Below are 24,734 nucleotides of genomic sequence, written 5' to 3'. Positions count from 1 at the left end.
GATCACCATGTCGTTATTGCCACACAATTCTGCCATCAGCTCACCGTTTTCGCTCATTTCGCCGAGACCATGGCGTCCCATGACACGCTCATAGTCCGTGTTGTCGGAGTCGACCTTTGCATTGAAGTCGCCAGTGTAGATCTTGATGTCACCCTTTGGAACCTTATCCACGATGGTTGACTGTAAAAATTCTCCTTGCACTGTTGTAGCTCGGCAGCATCGGTTGGCGCATAACATTGGACTATGGTAAGGTTACGAACCCGTGTTCTAAATCTGGCAACGATTATCCTCTCATTAATAATAGGCTCCCACTTGATGAGCGCAGTACTTGCCTGGACGCTAAAAAAGAGACCAACTCCACGATGGCGGGGAGCATTTTCATCTCGAATACCAGAGTATAGTAGTACCTGTCCCAATGGCAGTTTGTGTTCTCCAAAGTTTGGCCAACGAACATCACTCAGTCCCAGGATTTCTAGCGTCATGCGTCGCGCCTGCTGGGCTAACGTCAATACATTCCATTCGTGTCCGCTGTTTTGCGCTAAAAGTCGTTGCCGTTAAATCAGTTCAATGTATGTTTCTGTTGGTTTCTTCAACAATTATTCAACTTTCTTCAACTCAGATTTCAGAGACAGTAGGTGGTTAGCCTAATCTCTCCTATCCGCCGTGATGGGGCTGCCATCTTAGGTATAGCTTCCGGGGAAGAGCATTTCTTATTCAGCCGCTGAAAGCCAGTCAGACGCTGTTTGAGCCGCACCTCCATAGTGAACAGACGCTCGGGTCATAGCTTCGTATAATTATGGGCTTCGTGGCCCTGTGGAAGTCGGTGTCGATTGTCTTTTTATAACATCACAATTAGCTTTAGATTATGATCAGTGTTGGAAAAATATCGAAAAATCAAATCTCACCGTAGAACAGGATCACGCTTGATTTTCTAAGACAAAAATCAACTGCGGTTGATATTGCAAGCTGTGATCTCGCAGCCAGGGCTCTACATTTTCGAAGCTCTAAAATGAACTCGAGTTTTGTTTCTCTCATGAAACCTCTGTTGATGTGTTTCATGAAAGACGAAACTATCAAAATCGAGCTTGAAAGAAAGACCAATGGAACGACGGGAGAAAGAGAGACAAGCGATTGAACATTTGTTTGTAGACACCGACTGAGGGTTCTAGAATGCTGCGAAGCTGTTCGATTTTAACAGAAAAAGAAAGCCAGCGTCTCTTCGTCGCATCGATTTGGTCGATTGAAGCTGATATTGTGACGCCCTGATCGCAGCACGGAATATCAAGCTGACAAAACTCACCAGGTGCAAATCTCACCAAACTGTGGTGAGATTTAGTTTCATGATTATTGCTTTACACCCGAACGCAACCGAAACAGCCATAACGGGTGGCAGCAGTAGCTTCGTGTCTGACATAGGTGAAGAGAAAAAAAGAGATGGCATTATTATACTTTCTCTTTCTAAAAAAACGAGGTGCAATGGAATCATTTTGCGTCGATTCAACTCTCAGCTTCAACAACTTGTGAATAGTCTCGCAATATCAAAGGAGTTTGTAAAATCTATATGGCCAGGATCCCAAGATATAGCATATTCAGGAAATTGACTTTCACACTAGCGCCACGTAGTGAGAAAATTCTGAACTTCTGTTCACCAACTAAAAGTCCTTGAGCAACTGAACAAATTTGCCGAAAACTGTAACCATCTGGAGGAGGAACGGACAGCCCACATGTGTTGTACAAAGTACAACACGCGAGTGCTTGTGTTACAAAAGTTAACGCGAGTACTGAAAGGTTATCGAAGCTCTATATTCGCTTTTAGGTCTGCTACCGAATCTGATATAAGGGCCGTTAAAATCCATTGCGACCGTCTCCCAAGCCACCTGAGGAGCAAATACCCGACGCATTGGGGTGGGCCTTTTCCGGTCTACCATTCGTAGCACAAACTTGGCAGGTCTTAACCCATGTTTCTGCGTCATTTGCAATCCCCGGCCACCACACTCGCTGTCGTAGGATGCTCCTCAGCTTGGCCGTCAATGTGTGGCCATCATGTGCTAGTTCGAGTGCCTTTTGTCGAAGTTTGGTCGGGATAACCGCGCACCCGTTCTTCACCATAATTCCGTCTTGAATGGAAGGTCGCTCTCTACAGATTGGAATCTCCTCAGTTCCTTCGTCCATTTATTTACCAGTCTCCAAACCGTCGGCCACATTTTGGAGTTCCAAGTCCTGATGTCCTGTTCTGTTAAGAAACCAACAGCATTCGCTTCGAGAGTAGCTATTCCCCATGGGCTTTGTTGCTCATCAAAAGGATCGTCGTCTCCCACGTATAGGCGGGACGATGAGTTCGCGATATTGTCGCGCCCACGCACGTACCATCCGTCGGCTCTAGTCAAAGCTCTTTTCGAGTTATTGCGGAAGAAATGCACTTCTTATGCATCTAACAGCTCCCAATGCTTCCCGCTGGTTTTGCGCGTACTTTTTCTCAAGGGCTTTCGACTTAAAGCTGATGATTCGTGGGTTACGATCTTCACTCTCTTGAACGAGGACTGCACCGAGGCATCGGTATACAATACCGTTTTGTCGCTCTCGGAGAAAAAGCCTGAACGATTCGTCTTTTCACCTCCTCTTGATCCGAACCCCGCGTCCATGTTTTACTTGTAGCTATCGACCAAAGTAGGCTCGAGATGTCGGCGAAGATTTTTAGGTACGGACTAATATAGGAAGCTAAGCCAAGGAAGCTCCGTAGCTCTGAAGTAGTGGTCGGATGCCTGAATTTACGGATGCTGTTCACTTTGGCTTTTTTTCTACGTGGAACCCATCTCCGTCTAATTCGTGGCCAAGGAACTTACTGGACACTTTATCATTTATACCTGATCATTGTTATTTTCTTCGTCGGTCCAACCTGCGGGATCCTGAATTGAACTGACTCGCTTCTTTCGACAGGTCACGGCAAAGGGACCAAGCATACCGCATGTGTTGCATTTCTTGTTAAGTGCAGGGCATGATCCGTATTTGTGCTCCATACGGTTGCATTTCGAGCAACGGAAACGTCGTCCTTGGGCAGGTTTGTTAGTGTAAGGTGCTCGCCGTTGGCGCATTCCTGTGTCCAGATACCCATGTTTACGGAACGTTTGCTTTCCGTTACGTACGTTGAACCGTTGGGAGACTGCAAGGGCGCTCGGGCCGCTTGATGCTGCACTTTCAGCAGTATACGCTTCCTCCCTAGTCGCAGATTGCACAATATAGATTGTCTCGTGCCCAAAGGTACGGGCGGTTTTGCCAACTCTCTGTTTGACAGTCCTTTCAGGAGTTGAGCGCGAACGAATCGTTCTTGGTCATTCTGGCTGTACACGCAAAGTCTGACTTTTTCCTGCAACCGGGCGTGAAAGGCTACGGCTGACTCATCCTTGCTTTGCCGCATGTTCATGAATGCCTCATGCTCAGCTGCCGTGTCGGTCACCGACTTGAGATGGGCATCGATATTCTTCACCATAATCGAGTAGCATTGGGGGTCGAAGTTTCGCTGCTCTTACTATTCCTTGGAGGTCCTCTCCCATAGATAAGAACAGCATTTGAGAACGCCGGGCGGAATCGTTGGCGTTCGATAGTGATGCGGCGATTTCGAAATTTTCTAGGAAGCGATTCCATGCTTCTCAGAGCTTGTTTGCCGACACGTTCTTGGGATTTTTGTGGGATCCACCTCCATATCCTCAGCCATGTTCGACTACATCGACTAAGTCGAGGGCAGATTTCCGGGGGATGCTGACCGTGTTAGCATTCGGTGTACTTCTATCCATCGCACGTATCATTTCGGCCAACATTTTTTCCATGCTCTCCATGCGCTCGTAAAACCCTCCTCTTTCTTCCGCGACCTCCGAACTGTCAATTGAGTCCACGTACCTGTACTGCCGAAGACTGTACCTTTCGATATGACCAGGATCCCAAGATAATATCATATTCAGGAAATTCACTCTCACACTAGCTATGATCCAACATTTCCCCCCTAAGGTTTTGTCATTCAGTAGGGTTTGAAAGACTGGAGTTGCATCTGCTGGTTCTGGATCGTCAATACCTTCAGATTCGGCGTCTAATGCTGGATTGGAGAAATCTGAATCCGTTAACTCCAGAATTTCTGAGTCGTCCAAAACTTGTTCCTCTTAACGCGGTGTTGTTGCAGGTTCTTCTGGATGAATGGCTGCTGCTGGCTCGGTCATCCAAACTCGTCGAAGAAAACCGAAAGTGGGGTCGAATGTTCTGATGGACTCTTCAGCTGGTCAGCATGCGATTGGATCAACCTATGCCTATCTCCGAGAAAAACGTTGTAGGTAGGTAACGTTTCCCACCTTCGCGATGACCGTCGCTGGTTCCCATTGCCAAGAATTTGCTTGATGAACCTTGGCATACACTAAATCGCCGTGCTCTGGAACCTCTTCTTAAATGCGCCGTGTTTCCTGTTGAATGTGTCGTTCTGCTTTTGTCTGTCTCTGGATGTGGTGGTGTGCTTGCTAGGCTGCAGCAGCGATGAGACGGTGCGTATCGACCTACCGAACATCATTTCAGCAGGGGATTTTCCGCCGAGATCGCTAGTTGGAGTTGAGCGATATACTTGCAGGAATGCTGGCAGCGCTTCCTCAAGCGTTTCTACTCCATCGGAACGAATTTTCCGAAGGCTTCTTTTCACGGTGTCCACAAATCTTTCAGCCAAACCGTTGGATTGTGGATGGTAAGGTGGGGTGCGGATGTGCCGAATACCGAGATTGGTGTAGAATACTTGGAGTGGTGGCTTTCGCTGTTGTCGATTTGGTTACGTGCACCTCAGGTCACTTGGAGTGTGGGTCGAGTACCACCAGAAAGTAGACTCCATTTACAGGTCCTGCGTAGTCGATGTGAATCCGGGACCAGGGTTTACTTGGAATGGGCCACGATTCTAGTGTCGTTTTCGTCGGAGCTTTACCAGCTGTGGAACATGGTGACGAATTCCTCGATCTCGTTATCCATACCGGGCCAGTATACAAAGCTTCTTGCAATTGCCTTCATACGAACCATTCCTGGATGACCACGGTGGACTTGTTGCAGGATCCTTCGTCGAAACATGTTGGGAACGACGACTCTATCGCCGAACATCACGCAGCCGTCGATTACACTGAGCGATTCTCGTCTGTTGTAGTAGGGTTGAACTTCAGCATCGAAGAGAGTTTTGTTGGGCCAACCAACGTCAATGGCGTGAACTAACGCAAGTCCTTCCTTTTCAGGTTGTCCATAATAACGTTCTGCGGGTGCAAGTGTCCTCGAAGCGTGTTGCACAACCTTCATGATGCCATCGGGAAACTGGTGAAAGATTACTGCACCGATGCCAGTGCTTGATGCGTCTGCTGCCACGATGCTCGGCAGCTTGGGGTCGTAGTGTGTCAACAACAAGTTTGATTGAAGAACTGGCTTGAACTTTTCGAAAGCTTGCTGACACTTGGATGTCCATTTCCACATCGTTTCTATTCTTGAGAAGCTTGTCCATGGGATAGCGCAATTCTTATAGGTTCCGCACGAATCTTCCGTAGAAGTTGACCGCGCCCAGAAACGATCGCAGCTTAGTGACGTTGGTTGGAGGTGGAATTGCAGTGATGGTTTTGATTTTCTCGGGGTCTGGACGGATATCTTGTCGGTCCACGATGTCTCCCAACTAGCGGATTTGTGACTGGAAGAAACTACACTTCTCTGCCTTGGCGTGGAATCCATACTCCTTGAGACGTAGGAAAAGCTGGTTGAGTGATGCAGTCACTCCATCAACCAGTCGTTGGAATGCTCCCGGTTCAGACTTCACCCCTGGAGCGAGGCGCCTGAACCGGAATAAACCCCGATGCGTATTGATGGTAAGCAGCTTTTTTGAATCGTCATCCACCTCGAGCTGCAAGTATGCATCGGAGAGGTCGATGATGCTGAATACGGAACTGCCATTGAGTTGGGCGAAAATTTCCTCCGGAGTGTAAAGCGGGTAGCGATTAGCTTCTAACGCCGCGTTGAGTCCTGTTGAATAGCACAGATACGAACCCGGCCGTTTGGTTTACGTACAGCCACGATTGGAGCAGCCCACTCAGAGAACTCGATAGGCTCGATGATATCCGATGATTCCAACCGTGTAATTTCAGCATCGACCAATGGAATTGTGATGAAAGGAACTGGCCGCTTGGGACAGAAAACAGGTTGAGCATTAGGTTTGAGGAGAAGCTTCGATGCCTTACTTACCAATCAGGCTAAGGCCTTGTTGTCCTCAGCTGTCCGAAGAAGTCGTCTCCACTCTACTCCGATCCATGGTCACAGTTCGCCAGCCTCGTAGTCTGCGAAGGGTCCGCAGGTCACCTTCTACTTGGTCGATCCACCTTGCCCGCTGCGCGCCTCTTCTTCTTGTTCCTGTTGGGTCGCTTTCTAGAACCATTTTCACTGGGTCGTCGTGCGGCATTCTTACGACGTGCCCAGCCCACCGTAGTCGCCCAATTTTTGCAATGTGGACGATGAATGGTTCTCCCAGCAGCTGGTACAATTCGTGGTTCATTCGCCTCCTCCACGTTCCGTCATCCATCTGCACTCCACCGTAGATGGTACGCAACACCTTCCGTTCGAAAACACCTCGAGCATAGTCCAGGTCTCGTGGCCGTAGAGGACCACCAGTCTAATCAGCGTCTTGTAGACAGTCAACTTCGTGCGGCGGCGAACTTTATTCGACCGGAGCGTCCTCCGGAGTCCAAAGTAGGGACGATTCCCTGCCATAATGCGTCTTTGAATTTCTCTGCTGGTATCATTTTCGGCGGTCACCAGTGAGCCCAAATACACGAACTCATCGACCACCTCGATTTCGTCACCGTCAATCTGAACTCGGAGTGGGAGGCTAAGATTGTCTTCCCTAGAACCTCTTCCTTTTTTTGTAGTCTTTGATGCGTTGATGGCAAGTCCAATCCGTCTAGCTTCAGCCTTCAGTCTGATGTACGTTTCGGCGAAGCCAAGGAGCTGGATGGACTTCCTGAAGATCGTGCCACTCGTGCCTAGCAGGTCAGATTAGCAGCCGTTGTGACGAAGCATCTTCCTTGTGCAGCTTTGCCGTTGATTGTCACTTCGCACTCGAACTCACCCATCAAATGGAGCGGCTTGCCTGACGCGTTCATTGCTTCAATGGTTGGTTTCTTGATTGCAGGTTTGCCCAGATAGTTCCAGGTTTGGTTCGTGATTACCGTGATGTCGCTCGCTGTGTCCAGTTGTAGCTTGGTTTCCACGCCGTTGATGAATGTTAGCACGAACTTTCGCTTGCTTGAGTGTTGAGCGATGTGATTGACGATGTATACGCCTCGGGATTTTGCCTTGTAGGATTTGCTTGGGCGATTTACCTTCCGTCTTCGAAGACTGCTGTTGTCGAGAGGTGGGAACTCTCTTCTCCTGAACTGCGTGCACCGTTGGTTTCGAGCTTGACTGACGCTCGATCATGGATGTGGTGTTTCAGCTTCGATCCGGTAGGGTACCCTGGCTCGTATGTCTGCATAGCAATGGCTTTTGAAACCAAGCATTTGAATTGGTCGATCTTCACGTTCTTGAAATCGAAATCCTCGCAAGCCGGGTTGACTTTGCCTCCGTAGCTGATGATGTCTTCTGCTTCAGATTTCACCAGCTGCAGGCACTGATATCGCTTGTTGAAGATGGAGGTTTGTGATCCGAAGATCTTCCTGAGGGTTTCGACTGTGTCAGCAAAATTGACGTCTTTTGGAAGCTTCGGCAGGATGTAGTTAGTGTACCAGGTGTGTGACGGTGTATCCAACTTCCTCAGCAGCAATCGGACCTTCGTGGCATCTTCCAGGCTCTTGGCATCCGAATCGACAAGATCCGCGTTCCGGTTGTACCACTTCTCGAAGGTGATTCCATTTTCCGAGTCGAACGAAAATTCGCCAATGCCTCGAGTGTTTGCTCCGGGTTGCTATGGACTTGATTGGGTTCCGCTAGCTTCTGTAAGAGCGTTGCCATCTGGAGAATTGCTTCCTGAAGTTCTGCCATCGCTTCTGGTTCTTGAATCCTCGTACGCCAAATTGATGTAGTTCCGGAATAGAAAGATAGCTCTTGATAAATACTGGAGATATTTCTTTATTCAAGGTCTAACGTATCATATTTCAATACTGGTCAATTGCACAAAAGGCAAGCAGTGTTGAATCGATAATACTTTGAACTTATGCTTATGGTACATGTGAATGTTCATTTCCAACCTTTCATTGACATTTTGCATTGTATGGAGCTAATTTGCTTCGAACTCAACGAACCCATTTATGCATTGCGTCCGTGAAATCGGTTTTTATTTGGTTGAAGTTCGTGCCTATAAATACAAATGTCTACGGCCAATTATTGACAATTATCGATGGACAAGAATCACGATTTTTTTTTCACCGAAGTGTCAGTCATGGCCATCTCTAGTAGAGAATACGTCAAACGTCAAGCCAACTCTACCTCTTTGGAATGATTTTCCCTTTTTTTTTAATAGCTAAACAACAAACGCAGCGAATGACGTCATCTGCCAGACCACGAAGAGACGCTCTCAACCGCGACCGCCAGGCATAGACTTCAATTCAATCAAACACATTAGACGCCATATCCAGAGGGAACCACCTCTCCGGTGCGATAAAAACATCAAAACGGGTAGCAACCTTGAAAAATCCATGTTCAAGCGCGGATTGGAATGGGACCAGAAATTTGGAATAAACAAGCGATTTTCGGTGGTGGTACCTACTTGAAAACAAGATCTACTATGGCACCAGAACAGAAGTTGGATCAGCTGCGCTAAATTTAGCGCCCGCAAAGCGGACGGATGCCGTTTGTTTGGAATTGTGTGTATTATTGCATGCTTTGTAGCTCAGTGCCAAGTGGAAGGCATCTGGCTATTTCTATTTTCTCCTCTTCCATCGACGACGGTGGTGCGCCCGGTCGTACGTCCCGTTGTCATGACCGATGTGATCATCTGATGGATCATGTAGGAGGATGTACCATGTGTGCGCTTCAAGGGAAACATCTTTTTGCGGAATCGATTCTCGATTAAAAAAAATTAATTGGAATCGTGGGGTTGTTTCCTCGACGGTTAATTGAAAGTAAATTATTCGATAACTTTTAGATCGTAAAAGTCAATTTATCACCTCATTGGCTCCGTAATGCGTGGTGTTCTTATGAAGCAATGTTAATTCCCCCCATTCTTTTCAAAATTCCAGGTCACCACAGTGGATATGCAGAAGCCGCCGCCCGATTTCCGCACCAACTTCGAAGCGACGCACCCGCCGATCCTGATCGACAACGGGCTGGCCATCCTGGAGAATGACAAAATCGAGCGACACATCATGAAGTCGGTGCCCGGCGGATACAATCTGTTTGTGCAGGTTAGTTTGTCTTAGAAGTTTAAGGTCCCACAAAATGAGATGTATAGGGACGACCGCTGATGTGAATTGGTGGATATAAGAAGCTTGTCTGGGTTGATTTTTGGAACTAGTTTCATTCGAGAAGGATTGGGACGACCGGCGAGGAAGCTTAGGTTAGGTTAACAGTTAACAACGATGTAAATCCCTTGTAGGTGAATTGAGATGACTTCCGGAATTAACAGTTTTTAAATTGAGCGGCAGGACGACCGTATAGGAAGCTAAGGTGGCTCGGTAGATTGAGATAGTTGTTAACACCTCCCAATCGAAACAATTCCGCTGTGACAAAACCATCAATATTCAAAATTTTAAAGCTTATCTCAAATCATTCAATCATAATGTAAGCCACATTTGTTCAAATCGATCAGATTTGCTTCTCTCTAATCATTAACGAATTAACGAACATAAACAAACAATCGAAGAGTCACGATTGAGCTTTAAGCATAATACTGTTTGGCAGCACTTGCTGTCAGCCGATGGCCATCACCGCATCACTCACTATAGACAGTTTGATTTCATCAACTGGACGGTGGATCGGGACGACCGCTGAAAAATTACCTTACATTATTGCGTCTCACCCATTGCAGGACAAAGAGGTGGCCACCCTGATCGAGAACCTGTACTCCAAGCTGAAGCTGATGCTGGTCAAGAAGGACGAAAACAAGAACAACGCCCTGCTGGCGCACCTGCGGAAAATCAACGACCACCTGGCGGCGAGGGGCACCCGCTTCCTAACCGGCGACACCATGTGCTGTTTCGACTGCGAGCTGATGCCCCGGCTGCAGCACATCCGCGTCGCCGGCAAGTACTTTGTCGACTTTGAGATACCAGTAAGTAGCAGTGGCGGGTGAACCATTTTGCGATAGTGATTAATCTTTTGTTTTGCGATTGTAGAAACACCTAACGGCTCTGTGGCGGTATATGTACCACATGTACCAGCTGGATGCCTTCACCCAGTCGTGTCCCGCCGATCAGGACATCATCAATCACTACAAGCTGCAGCAGGTGAGTGTCTGTTTCTGGTTGCCAGCACTTCCTGGGCATTCCTCAAGTGAATAACATTCAAGTTTAAGTTGCTCCATTGACATAATTCATAAGAACCACACACATACCAAGATCGCAGACAACCAGAATGCATGCGAAGCAGGGTTTGTTTCTGCGACGTACAAACATTGCATTAGGTACGATTAAATTATAAATTTCCTACGATTTATTGAAGACTTTACACGGATTAAACACTTTGTTATGTAGACTTCTGGTTGTCTGGACTTGGGACTCCTAACCCTAATTAATAGGGAAGGTTTTGTTAACTCGCCCTAACCACCGTGTTTTGATTTCTTTTTCTCGTTCATATATTTTTTTTCATTTATCGCTACCCACATTCATATACATCCAATCTCTTGTTTCGGGATCGAATCGGGCCTTCCCTGCGACACAATAACAAATAAACAAAATAGGCAAAAGGTGACATTAAGGTATGTCTGTGTGGCGCAAGGCCTGAACTGCATTCAGGCAGTGTAGTGTTTGACTGTACAAAGAGCTACTACTGGTGTGCTTTGACTGTCCTGTTTTTCCTCTGCACGGCCAATGAGGTTAACTCTCTCTGGGTTATTCTCAGTGGCCGTGTGCCTGCTGTCGTTTTCTCTTGACTCTTCTTCCCCTGTCGGTGTGTTGGGAGCTATTTTCTTGATTACGGAATAGGGAAATGTTAATTTTCGAGCTCTGCCTAGTGTTGCCAGTTTTCTTGGCATGCAATCAAGCCCGGCAACTGTGTCATAATTATTTAAAAGGTCGTATTTAGCGGTTGCCCTTGCGAAACAAAGTAACTACTAAGCCGTAGTGAATATGCCAAACAGCTTATTTCAAAATCGAGTGTTCAGAGTTTTAACAAAAAAATTGAATCACCTGCCAATGTATGCACAAAATGAGTCAAATCCTATTTACTTTACTTCTCCGGCCACCAATTCAAATCTGACAAATATTGACTATCTTTTCGTTCGCGCCGCAAGTAATTTTTCCCCAATCTTTGGCGGTCGGTTTTTTTTTTCTTCTTCCACCTTCCGGGCCAAATGTTTGTTTTTCATATATTCGGAAAGCCGGCGTGATGCGCAAACAGTACTCCCACCATTGCGAAGTTTTTCGAGAAATCGCATTGATTCTTTCAACGGCAGCTGGTCATCATTGCTGCGTACGTTGGTGCCTACTACGTATATTATCACGAGTAATGTTCTGCTTTGAGATGATGAGTCAATTAAATAAAAAAGGTTTATCTCAGTTTTGACAATCAACTTTTTATCGTTATTTACGGAGACACGATTTTCTAGGATTCACACTAGGGTAGATTTATGTACCAAAAAAAAAACATGCTCAATCTAGCGCAAATATTTTTGAACAACACATCTGGACATACCAACTTGACAAGATCAGGGCTGGTAGCGAATCACTTTTTAGCAAGTCACTAAAAAGTCTCAAAGTCACTAAAGTCACTTTTTCTTGTAATCAGTCACTATTTTAAACTTTTTTTTTAACGTGAATTTATTTCAAGATTGATCATTCTTCTTGCAGTAGTGTGTAGGATAGGCCTACATTTTGTCGAAGACATCATATCAACTTTGCCAGAATCCAGGCGACAGATACATTAGCGCTACACTTGAGTGAAGGTGGAAGCAACGCATAGAAAAAAAAATGAGCAAATACTCAAACTTTTCTTCTGAGAATGTAATCTTTGCTATCAAATTCGTTCGAAGCATTTACCTTTGCGCGGCAGATGACGCAATTGTAACTGCCTCATAGCGGTCGTACCAGAAAATAGAAGAGTTGCCAGTCTTCTTGATGTGTAGTCTTCGATTTTGTTCTAATTTTTGAACAATTCGAAGTTGACGACCTTGTAAGATCCCAACATTTTTAATGTCTTGAAGTTTCGTACTAGCAAAATTGTGGAAACTTTTAAGAAGTTCTATTTATCTCAGAAAAACTAGCAGGGCTGGTCGCGAGTCACTTTTTAGTGACTTGGTTACTTTTTTCAAGCCAGTCACTAAAAAGTTTCTTTTTTAAGGCCAATTCACTAAAGTCACTTTTTCTTGTAATCAGTCACTATTTTCAACTTTTCAACTTCAACTTTCAACAGTTTATTTCAAGATTGATCATTCTTTGCTTTGTGGCGTTTAATCGCCTTTCTCTATCTACAGGGTGTCTACTCATTTTCCTAAATAGAGTTACATGAGTTTTCCAGGTTTTTCCAGTACTTTAACGGATAAATTCCAGGTTTATAAAAAGGAAGCTATTTTTTAAATGCGTTAAAAATATGATTTTTTTTTGGCAGATCAAAAACAACAACAATTTACCCAAACTTTTTTAATACATGGAAATCAGTTTTAAAGAAACAGTTATCTAATCAAATCTATTGAATGGTAAAGTTTAACTTAATTACTTAATAAAGTTAAAAAAAAAAAAAAGAAACATGAGTAGGTCTAAGATATTCCATAACGGCGCCGGTGGTGTAGTGGTAAGCGTGATTACCTCTCACCCCAGCAGGCCTGGGTTCAATCCCAGTCGGCGCCGCCGGGATGTTCTGAGGCATAACATCCCTGATCACGCCTTCCTTCGGATGGGAAGTAAAGCCGTTGGTCTCCGGTTCATGAGTTGATGGGTCGATAGGTAGGGTCCAGGTGTGGGAGCTGCTTTCCTGGCACGTCGGTAGCATTGGTGCTCAGCACGGAAAACAAGATCGAAGGAAAAAATAAACCAAAGGAAAAAAAAAGATATTCCATGTTCAAGATATTGAACATTTTCAAAGTTCCAGAATCCAGGAAAAATGAAATGATTTATTTTAAGTTCGTAATTGTAGGAAATTTGGAGAGGTTCTCAGTAATGAAAAGAAATGCTAGTGTAGCTCCATAAACAAACTGCGGGAACATAAGGGAAGTTAATACGCTGAAAATATGGGGAACTTACAGGAAGCTTTAAGAACCGCAAAGCGGCTCTTTTAGCATCCGAAAATTTTCGGGAACTTTTATGAAGTTCCTAGAATTTCAGAGAACTTCACAGGTGTCAAGCGAACTTGAGAAATATAGAAAACATGAGGGGTATTGTGCAAATTGTTAAGAAGTTCTAAGTACCTCAGAGAAGCTAGATCTAGAGATTTTTGGGGAATTTCAGATCTTCAGAACAGTTTCCGTAAAAGTCCAGACTTTTGGAGCAGTTTAAAGATCTATAATCTTAAATTTAGAAAAAAATCAGAATAGTTGCATGATGTGCTCAAAAAAAAAAATCGAGAGCCTTTAAAATTTTCGGAGAATTTTAGGGAACACAGAGTTCTTCATAAAATTTATGAAAACTTAAGAAATATTTCAGAAACTTCACAGAAGTTCAGAGAATTTCAGGGAAATTTAAAGGTGTCTACGGGAATTCCATTTATTTCCGAGCAGATTCGAGATCTTCATTAGAATTGAGAGCTTTAGGGAAGCTTCGAGAACATCACGACAGATTAGATAATCAAAGGGCAGTTCAAATAATTTATGAAAATTGTAGAAACCTTAAATATGTTTCGAGAAACTCAGAGAATTTCCGGAAACTTCAGCAAAGCTCCGAGAGAAGTTCTGGAACGTGATAAAAATTATATGAACATCCGGAAAACGTGAGAGTATTTTAAGCGTGTTATACTATGGAGATTTCAAGAACTTAAAAAATGCGACAATTTAGCTAAAATGATTAAAGAAAATCAACGGGAACTTTTAGCAAGCAGGGATATCTTCAAGAAATTCCAGAGAACTTCTTATAAATATAGATACTTTTAGATAGTTTCATGATATTCAGCGAAGTTACGAGTACTTCAAGGACGATCAGATTGCTTCAGAATAATTCCATCAACTTGAGAATATTTACAGAGACTTACAAGGAGTTCCGTGGAATTATGGGGTATTCCATGAATTCTATGATTGATCCCAAAACGTCAGAAGCGTCAGGGAATTATGAATATATATCAGAAAATTTGCCGGATTATTAAACAAATTTAGAGAACTTCAGGTAACCGTAGATAAGTTCAGGGAAAATTAGTGAGCGTTTATAATGGTTGTAATACTTAAGGGAAATTGTCGAAACTTCAAGGCAACTCAAACTACAAAAGAACTTCAAGGCAGTTTCATTAAATTCAGGAAAAAATTGGGAACTTTCAAGCAGTTCTAAAAACCTCAGAATGGTCGATTCTGATATCCATTAAAATATTCCTCAACATTTCAATAAAGCTATCCTCCTAATTCAAATTTCTTTAGATTTCCTCGGAATTACCTTGAAATTCTCCACAATAAGAAACCCTTTGGAAAAATTCTACGAATATTCATTGAATTCATTTCAGATTTCATTTTGAATCTCACTCCTTCCCTTGGAATTCTACTCACATTGAAAGTCTCCTAAAAATTCAGTGGCATTTCTCCTCACGAATTCCTTAGATTTCTTTCCATCATTTAATTGGCAAACCCTCCTGAACTTATTTTCCGAATTCTTTTGAAGATGTTCTGGAGTTATTCTCATATTTAATTGTAATCCTCTTTTTAGTATTTTCAAAACAGATTCCAAGGACTTATGCTCCGGATTAATTTTCTCCCACAACTTTATAAAATAATCCTAAGAAGGCCCTTGGAACGTTGCTCTGAAGGAGGTGTGCTCCTCAGTAATTTTCAGAGTTTTCATTAAAATTTGGTTTTCCAGTTTTTCGCAGTTAGTAAACACCCTGGCTAACACCGTAGGTTTGGCCATAAACATTCTATTGAATCTTTTGTTTTAAAGGTTTATACCATACACAAGTGTTTTTGAGATACTTGTTGAATAAGTCTAAAACATCAAAAATTTATTTTCTCTTAGGTCACTTTTTGGTCACTTATTTCTTCAACATGGTCACTATTTTTGACAGCAGTGGTCGCTACCGGCCCTGAACTAGATCTAGAGATCTTTGGGGAATTCCAGAGATCTTAAGCGGAACTCCCCGAAACTTTAGCCCAGACTATTGGATTGGTTTAAAAATCTATAAGCGTGAGTTTAGACAAATTCAGGATAATTCCATGGTGTGCTGAAATAAAATCGAGAACCCTTAAGATGTTCCGAGAAATTCAGAAAATTAACGAAAACTCCAGAAATATTTCAGGAACTTCACAGAAATCCCGAGAATTCCAAGGAAGTTTAAATGTGTTCACGAGAATTCCATTTATTTTAAAGCAGAAACGAGATCTTCATTAGAATTGAGAGCTTTAGGGAAGCTCCGAGAACATCACGACAGATCATAGAATTAAAGGGCAGTTAAAAAAATTTCAAGGAAATTGCAGAAACCTTAAACAAATTTCAAGAATTTCCGGAAGTTTCCGGAAGTTTCGGTTTGCTCAGAGAATTTCTCTGGCAGCTCTCCACCAGGTTTTTTAGGTTCCCGTTTTGTCAACCCTGCCATCGAGAATCGCCCACAAATTCTCAATAGGGTTTAGGTCCAGACTTTTTGGAGGCCAATCCAGCGGTTTTTTCAGACAATACCGGAAGAAAGACTTGGTCTTCTTGGCAGTATGCTTCGGATCGTTGCCCGGCTGAAATACGAACTTCTCTTCAAGGCCCGTCTGGATCAGCAAAACCTCCAGATTTTTCCGCAGGATGTTGATGTAGAAATCTGCCTTCATTATCCCGTCGATTTTCACGAGGCTTCCCACTCCACCCCACGAAAAACACCCCCAGACTATCACATTTCCTCCTCCATGCTTCACCGTGCCTTGGATGTGGCACTCCTGAAACAAACCCACCGCTCTCGGTTAAATAGCTCGAATTTTGATTCGTTCGTCCAGAGAACCGTTTTGCAGAACTCAAGGGGCCTATCAGCATGCTCCTTAGCAAACATAAGCCGTTTGGCTTTGTTTGCCTTGCTGATAAATGGGCGCTTCCGGGTAACTTTGCTATTCAACCCCTGTGCTACGGGACGGCGACGAACAGTTCGACTGAAGGGTTTCCTGGATTTCGTGGACAGTTACCTTCGGGTTTTTCTTGACTTCGCGCATCTTGGTGTCCGTTCTCGCATCAGTTTTGTGCTTCCTGCCTCTACCAGGGCGATCCGCCACTGATCCGAACGTTTTAGTTTCAGAAGAATTTTCCCAACCGCTGCTGCCTTGCTGATACTGTACATCCTAGCGACAGTCCGCTGCGATTCACCGTTTTCGGATACACAAGGGAATTGCTTTCGAAATCACTGCGTCCTCCATTTTTTTTCAACTGAATCAAATTCGATCACTGAACAAATGCACCAGGTCGAGCCGTTTGCTTCAAAACATGTCAAGATATCAAAACATAAACAATCGAGGGGTTTTCCGATGGAAACTTATCGAAAACATATAGATTTTTAAAGTGGGCACTTTATGTTGTCACTGTTTCTTTTTTTTTAAACAAATTGATTTTTTTTTTTCTTTCAGTAAAACTCTTTTTGTTTCAGTATTCTAGTAGTGAAACTTTAAAAGAATATAGAAAATAAGATATTACATACATTTTAAAAAAGTTTCGAGAAATTCAGTGAAACAATCATTTTGTCAAGCTTCTGCATTCATTTTCCATCAGATTTCACTGCTGTTGTTGGAGGTGACATCTATCAGAAACCACGCATAATCTGTTTTCCGTAAATTGTTCACAGAGGACAGTGCAGTGCAAAACATGTCTGGTACCTCTACAAATGCATTTAGATTAACATCCGAAGTCCCTCCTTTTTACACATTCTGCACACAAAATAGCTCACCCCTCGCAGGATTTCCCATCGATTTCTATGAATTGGGGTAGGGCAGAAAGTAACTTTTGTGTAGAATATGTAAAAAAGGAGGTACTTCGGATGTTAATCAAAATGCATATATAGAGGTACCAGATATATTTTGCAGTGACAGGTACTCTATTTTGCAGTCTGTGAGAGGGAAATCACAAATAGAGTGTCATCAAAATACATGGAATGCTGAGAAATTTAACTAGTGAGAGAAAATTTTCTCTCTCAAATTTCACTTTCTCAAAGCGCACTGGTGAGAAAGCAGGTAAAACGGTATGGGGAAAAATCATTTTTATTTAATTGTAGCTTTTTTAACAATAATTTCCGGGAAGAAAGTGAACGACAAAGTCCCTGACTAAATTATTTAGGTTGTCGTTCACTTTTTTGACCTGAATATGCACCGAAAGTGAATTATTCCCACTTCTCTCAATGTCTATATGGGGATTTTTATCACTTCCTACCAGTGGAACAGCGCCATCTCGGTGGAAAATGGCCGGACGATATGATTAACTTTAGAGAAGATTCATGATCGTTAAAAAAATTGTGGAAACTCTAGGAAGTCCGAAAAAAATTAGAGAAGTTAAAAACAATGATGCGAAGTATTGTGAGCATCAGGTTAGTTTCTCAAACTACAAACAACATCAAGGCAGTTTCATTAACTTCAGGAATATTTTGGGAACTTTCAAGTTGTTGTGAAGACCTCATAATAGTCCATTACATATTCAACGGAGATTTCTCATGAAAATTCGCTTGGAGTTCTCCTCATCATTCACTCGTATTCTCCCGAAACTGTCATGGAATTATTTCAGAAATTCACTTCGAACGCTTCTCTGAATTCTCTAAAAAAATATCACAAGAATACGGTTAGAATACTTCTCGCAACTATCCTCCGAATGCAATTTTCTTTTAATTTTCCTAGGAATTGCTTTAAAATTCTCCTCAGTAATAAATGGCTTTATTGGATCTCCCGGGCATGTTCCAGTGCCGCCGAAAATGTTACGATGCCGTCGGGGAAATGGCCAATTTCCGTGATGCAATATCGATGATGCTCTCGCATTCAAAACTTGCGTCACTATACAGATAAAAATGGCAATCGAACACATTTGGCACACAGGACTGAAACGTCGTCCATCTGCAAACAACTCGAATGAAGTCAAATTTCATATAGATCACTACGCGAAACCTAACCTAAATCTTCTCATCTCCTTTCATTACCCGCAAATAATGACAGTTATGCTGAGTTTGTGTTGGTCTCCATTCGTTACTATCTTTTTTTCATTCTCATGGAGAAAGGTGAAAAGAGGGCGGCAAAAAGAGAGGTTAGGTTTGACGTGCAGTGTTTTATTGAAGCTCTGATGATTTGACAGCTCCTCCTGTTTGTTTACGATTATGCTTGGCTTATGTCGCCTCGCAAGACGTTGAATAGAGATAGTATTCTAGATTCACGCAAATCTCACGCGTCAATTCTTAAATAATTTAATTAATGTTTGATTACCTTTGCGAACTAATAAGAGTGCTTGTGAGAACGTTCATTTTTTGTCATCTTGTCGCTTTTACTGTTGCATGTTCAGTAGTTGTCGACAAGTGTAGACTCTATAAGGTTTGTGTAGACTCTATAAGTTTTGTAAAATCATGAAGTTTAATATGTCGCACGACGGGTTTTCGTTCTTGTTGAGAATTGGACACTTTCCCCGGAGAAGCGTAACATTTCCGGGGCATCGGAACATACCCGAGAGAGCTAGCGTGGCCGTGGACTGAGAATAAGGCCATTACCGCCCGAGTTTTGACGTAGGACTACGTCTGTGATTTCTATATAGGGGTACACTCTGTGAAAATCGAAAATGGAACAAGTAACAAAATTATGAAAGATTTTGAACGTTAATAACTCAGCTGCCCCTGGACCAATTTCAATAATTTTATCACCAATCGATCAGAAATATTCCTACGCATCTCTTAAAATTAAGGCCTCATCATTTTAAAAATACATCTATTGAAAATTTCGCGAATCTGCAACTGTTGCTATGATAATTAAAATTATCACCGCTGGCTGCGAAAAGCGATTTCCCTAACACAGATTTCAAAGTTGAATTCAATCACCGCGTGGTGAGAGGTGGTGTTCTCCAGTACACAACGAAAGGCTCCCCGCAAGCATCTAGCTATCAAGGCTGCCCTCAACCGCTGATCGGATTCAGCTCCAATCACCGTGTGTGGTGGTGTCCGGTCATCGACATCAGCAGCAGCAGCAGCAGCAGTGCTTTCGGCGCTTGGCGTTGAACATTGTTCTCCAGTACACAACGAAAGGCTGCCTGCAAGCTGTGGGCCATCTATGTCAAGCGTTAGAGTATTAACAGGCAGGCATGGAAAATCATTTGCATTCATTTCGTGCATTCATTTACATTCATTTGCTTCTAACTTTTTTCTTGAACAGCATTCCGCGAAATGATATATAGAGCTTATGTAGGTTTTGTTATTAGCAACAACTTTTGTTTGCAGGTTAAATTCGTATCTCTTATGCATGACGAACCAGAGCGAACAGAAGCCACTACTGTTTTCCAGTGAATGTATTTTACAATCACTCAAAAACAGTAACAAGTTCTGCCCGCTCTAGTTCGTGATGCATAAGAGATACAGATTTGAGTTATGAACAAAAGTTGTAGCTAATAACAAAACTTACTAAAATTCTATACATCATTTTGCGGAATGCTGTTGATCAAAAAAGTTAGAGGCAAATGAATGTAAATGAATGTATGAAATGAATGCAAATGATTTTCCATGCCTGTTAACAGGGAGAACTCCGCTCAAATTCCTATTCCTACACAAAACACAAGCTCCTGCTGCAGTTAACAAATAAGATTTATTATATAAGACCACTTAGTCCTACGTCACTATTGCGTACAACCCCATAGAGCTGTCCCTTGTGGTTTTGTAAAATCATGATTTGAATTTTCGGAAACACTTCGGAAAGTACTGAATCACTTCAAAGAAGTTATTAAGCTCTTCTAAAAGATCTAAATCACTTCAAAAATTATCGGAATCACTTAGGAAAATATTCAATCCGTACTTCAAAAGTTATTCCGAACATTTCTGAAGTGATTCAATGCTTTCTGAGGTGATTTCAAACTTTTCTAGAGTGTATCCTAAATTGATTATTGAGCGTTTTAAAAGAATAACTGTATGCCTTATTACGTTGTTTAACCTTTTAATTCAACTACTATTAGTGATATAATTAAAAGGAAAAACAAGGTAATAAGGTGATTCAGTACTTTCTAAAGTGATTTACTACTTGCATGAAAGTCGCAATAATCGATTTCGCCATTTATCTCACTCCTCGCTCTTCACTTTTCGTGAAGAGCCGATCAGAAAATCGTTTACTTACACATACAGAATATTATCATAATATCTTATCATTCCATAATTTCATAAAACATTTTTTTAGCCAAAATGAATGGAAGGCACCCTGGTTCGGAAAAATCGCAGTAATTTAAGGGAGCTTCGATGAATAGCACAACAATCGTAAAAAGAAAAACTCGGATGAGAACTTCAGAGAAGCTCGGAGGAGAACGCCAGAGAAGATCGGAGGAAAGCTTCAGAGAAGATGGGAGGAGAGCTACAGGGAAGTTGAGAGGAGAACTTCAGAGAAGTTGGGAGGAAAACTTCAGGGAAGCTCAGAGGAGAACTTCGGAGATGCTCGGAGGAGAGCTTCAGAGAAGTTCAGAGGAAAAATGCAGAGATCTCGGAGGAGAACTTCTGATAATCTGGCTCACCTACTTCTGAGAATTTCAGAGGAGAACTTCAGAGAAGCTCGGACGAGAACTTTTGAGAAGTTCAGATGATAATTTCATAGAGAACTTCCTAGAAGTTTGGAGGAAAACTCCAGAGAAGGACATAGAAAAACTTCACTGAGAACTTTAGAGAAGCTCAGAGGAGAACGTTAGAGAAGCTATGAGGAAAACTTCAGAGAAGTTCAGAGGAAAACTTCACAGAGACCTTTAGAGAAGTTCGGAGGAGAACTTTAGAGAAGTTCGGAGGAGAGCCTCAGAGAAGCTGAAAAGAAAACTTCAGAGAAGCTCGGAGTAAAACTTCGGATAAGCTCAGAGGAGTGCTTCAAAGAAGGACAGAAAAAAACTTCACAGAGAACTTTAGAAAAGATGGGAAGAGAACTTCAGAGAAGCTCAGAGGAAAACTTCACAGAGAACATTAGAGAAGGTCAGAGGAGAACTTCAGATAAGCTGAGAGGAAAACTTCAGAGAAGTTGGGAGGAGAACTACAGAGAAGCTCAGAGGAGCACTTCAGAGAAGTTCGGTTTAGTTAACTTGAAGAAAATTGCAGAAACTTTAAAAATGTTCTGACAGGCTCAGGACAATTTTGGTAACTTCAGGGCAGTTACGAGAACTTTGGGAAAATCGCGATAATTTAAGGGAGGTTCCATTAGAAGAACTTTAGAGAAGGTCAGAGGAGAACTTCTGAGAGGTTCAGAGGAGAACTTCAGAGAAGCTTAAAGGAAAGCTTCAGAGAAGTTCAGAGAAAAACTTCATAGAGAACTTTAGAGAAGCTCAGAGGAGAACTTTAGAGAAGTTCGGAGGAGAGCCTCAGAGAAGCAGAAAAAAAAAATTTCAGAGAAGCTCAGAGGAGTGCTTCAAAGAAGGACAGAAAAAAAACTTCACAGAGAACTTTAGAAAAGATGGGAAGAGAACTTCAGAGAAGCTCAGAGGAAAACTTCACAGAGAACTTTAGAGAAGCTTAGAGGAGAACTTCAGATAAGCTGAGAGGAAAAATTCAGAGAAGTTCAGAGGAGAGCTACAGAGAAGCTCAGGGGAGCACTTAAGAGAAGTTCGGTTTAGTTAACTTGAAGAAAATTGCAGAAACAAAAATGTTCCGACAAGCTCAGGAAAATTTTGGTAACTTCAAGACAGTTATGAGAACTTTGGAAAAATCGCGATAATTTAAGGGAGGTTCCATTAGAAGAACTTTAGAGAAGCTCAGAGGAGAACTTCTGAGAAGCTCAGAGGAGAACTTCAGAGAAGCTTAAAGGAGAGCTTCAGAGAAGTTCAGAGGAAAACTTCACAGAGAACTTTAGAAAAGCTCAGAGGAGAACTTTACAGAAGTTCGGAGGAGAGCCTCAGAGAAGCAGAAAAGAAAACTTCAAAGAAGCTGAGAGGAGTGCTTCAAAGAAGGACAGAAAAAGACTTCACAGAGAACTTTAGAGAAGATGGGAAGAGAACTTCAGAGAAGCTCAGAGGAAAACTTCACAGAGAACTTTAGAGAATCTCAGAGGAGAGCTTCAGAGAAGCTGAGAGGAAAACTTCAGAAAAGTTGGGAGGAGAACTACAGAGAAGCTCAGAGGAGTACTTCAGAGAATTTCGGATTAGTTAACTTGAAGAAAATTGCAGAAACTTTTAAAATGTTCTGACAGGCTCAGGATAATTTTGGTAACTTCAGGGCAGATACGAGAACTTTGGGAAAATCACGATAATTTAAGGGAGGTTCCTTTAGAAGAACTTTGGAGAAGCTCAGAGGAGAACTTCAGAGAAGCTGGGAGGAGAGCTACACAGAAGTTGAGAGGAGAACTTCAGAGAAGTTGGGAGGAAAACTTCAGGGAAGTTCAGAGAAAAACTTCAGAGATCTCGAAGGAGAACTTCTGAGAAACTGGCACGCCTACTCTTGAGAATTTCGGAGGAGAACTTCCTAGAAGTTTGGAAGAGAACTTCAGAGAAGCTCGGAGAAGAACTTTTGAGAATTTCAGAGGAGAATTTCACAGAGAACTTTCGAGAAGGTGGGAGGAGAACTTCAGAGAAGCTCAGAGGAGAGCTTCAGGGAAGTTCAGAGGAAAATTTCACAGAGAACTTTCGAGAAGGTGGGAGCAGAACTTCAGAGAAGCTCAGAGGAAAACTTCAGAGAAGTTCAGAGGAGAACTACAGAGAAGCTCAGAGGAGCACTTCAAAGAAGTTCGGTTTAGTTAACTTGAAGAAAATTGCAGAAACTTTAAAAATGTTCTGACAAGTTCAGAGGAGAACTTCAGAGAAGCTCAGAGGAGAGCTTCGCAGAAGTTCAGAGGAAAACTCAACAGAGAACTTTAGAGAAGCTCGGAGGAGAGCTTTGGATAAGCTGGGAGGAAAACTGCAGAGAAGCTCGGCGGAGAAATTCAGAGAAGCTCAGAGGAGAGCTTCAGGGAAGTTCATAGGAAAATTTCACAGAGAACTTTCGAGAAGGTGGGAGCAGAACTTCAGAGAAGCTCAGAGGAGAGCTTCAGAGAAGTACACAGGAAAACTTCACTGAGAGCTTTAGAGAAGCACAGAGGAGAGCTTCAGAGAAGCTGAGAGGAAAACTTCAGAGAAGTTGGTAGGAGAACTACAGAGAAGCTCAGAGGAGCACTTCAGAGAAGTTCGGTTTAGTTAACTTGAAGAAAATGGCAAAAACTTTAAAAACGTTTCGACAAGCTCAGGAAAATTTTGGTAACTTCAGGGCAGTTACGAGAACTTTGAGAAAATCGTAGTAATTTAATGGTATGAATAGCACAAAAATCGTAAAAAGAAAAACTCAGATGAGAACTTCAGAGATGCTCGGAGGAGATGCTTAGAGGAGAACTTCAAAGAAGTTCATAGGAAAACTTCACAGAGATTTTTTTAGAGAAGCTCAGATGAGAACTTCTGAGAAGTTTGGAGAATTTCTGATAAGCTGGGAGGAGAGCTTCAGAGAAGTTCAGAGTAAAACTTCAAAGCTCGTAGGAGAACTTCAGAGAAGTTCGGAGGAGCACTTCAGAGAAGTCCGGAGGAGAACTTCGTAGAACTTTGGAGGAGAACTTCAGAAAAGTTTGGAGGAGAGCTTCAGAGAAGCTGGGACGAGAACTTCAGGAACAAGTTCGGATTTGACCAACATGGTTCTGAGCTAGGTCTGGCGAAGTCACTCCAGACTACTCATTCATCGTAGTAGGCTGGGGTGCACTGGTGTACAGGACAATTTTTTGAAACATGGTGAATAGATATATATTTTTAAATTGTGGCTGGTGGTTGAACAAATGTTTATTGGAAGAGTCTGTATGAAGTTAGATTTATTTGAGTAAAACGCTCGATATTCAACTTTTTTACCTAGTGGACAAATTTTAGTAAAATTAGTGGCATATGAATGATCTTTATTACGACTAAAAATCAGCAAAATTTCGAGAAGCTATCTTCATTTTATTTGAAGAAAATAAGGTTTTTTCAAGAAACAGGCGTTTTTCTTAAATTGTTCCAACTTTTTGTAAACTCAACCAAATATGCTCAATACTGAACCAATAATTGATAGATGTATGCTGAGTTAGCTGCCAAAGACGTATCTATTTAACTTGTGCTTTTAGAGCCGTTTTTCTTAAATTTAAGTTCACCTGTACGATCAATTTTCAGATACACTGTATGATCTCCAAGCAATAAATATCTGGTTCGATTCATTAGTTCGAAAACTATTACGTCTTCGCCACACCTAGGTCCTGAGTACGTAATATGGCCATAATGAACTTATTTTTGTCCGTATCTGGCCAACGTGGTTCTGATTACTTAAAGGTT

General features: G+C 42.5%; 1 protein-coding gene across 1 annotated transcript in view; it reads left to right on the top strand.

Moving 5' to 3' along the window:
• The window catches only part of Clic (chloride intracellular channel protein 5), a 144,599-nt gene that overhangs the window by 118,476 nt on the left and 1,389 nt on the right, over window positions 1-24,734 (top strand). Inside the window, exons 3-5 of the mRNA XM_065225513.1 lie at window positions 9,222-9,386; window positions 10,010-10,252; window positions 10,317-10,427. Of these exons, the coding sequence (XP_065081585.1) occupies window positions 9,222-9,386; window positions 10,010-10,252; window positions 10,317-10,427 (519 nt within the window). The remainder of the gene's footprint in view (window positions 1-9,221; window positions 9,387-10,009; window positions 10,253-10,316; window positions 10,428-24,734) is intronic.

Source organism: Ochlerotatus camptorhynchus, unplaced genomic scaffold, assembly GCF_037179485.1.
Source record: "Ochlerotatus camptorhynchus isolate MF236.1 unplaced genomic scaffold, CSIRO-AGI_Acam_v1.1 ptg000230l, whole genome shotgun sequence".
In the NCBI taxonomy this organism is placed as follows: Eukaryota; Metazoa; Arthropoda; class Insecta; order Diptera; family Culicidae; genus Ochlerotatus; species Ochlerotatus camptorhynchus.
The sequence above is the reverse complement of the archived record's forward strand: the minus strand, read 5'-3'. Positions and strand labels throughout refer to the sequence as shown.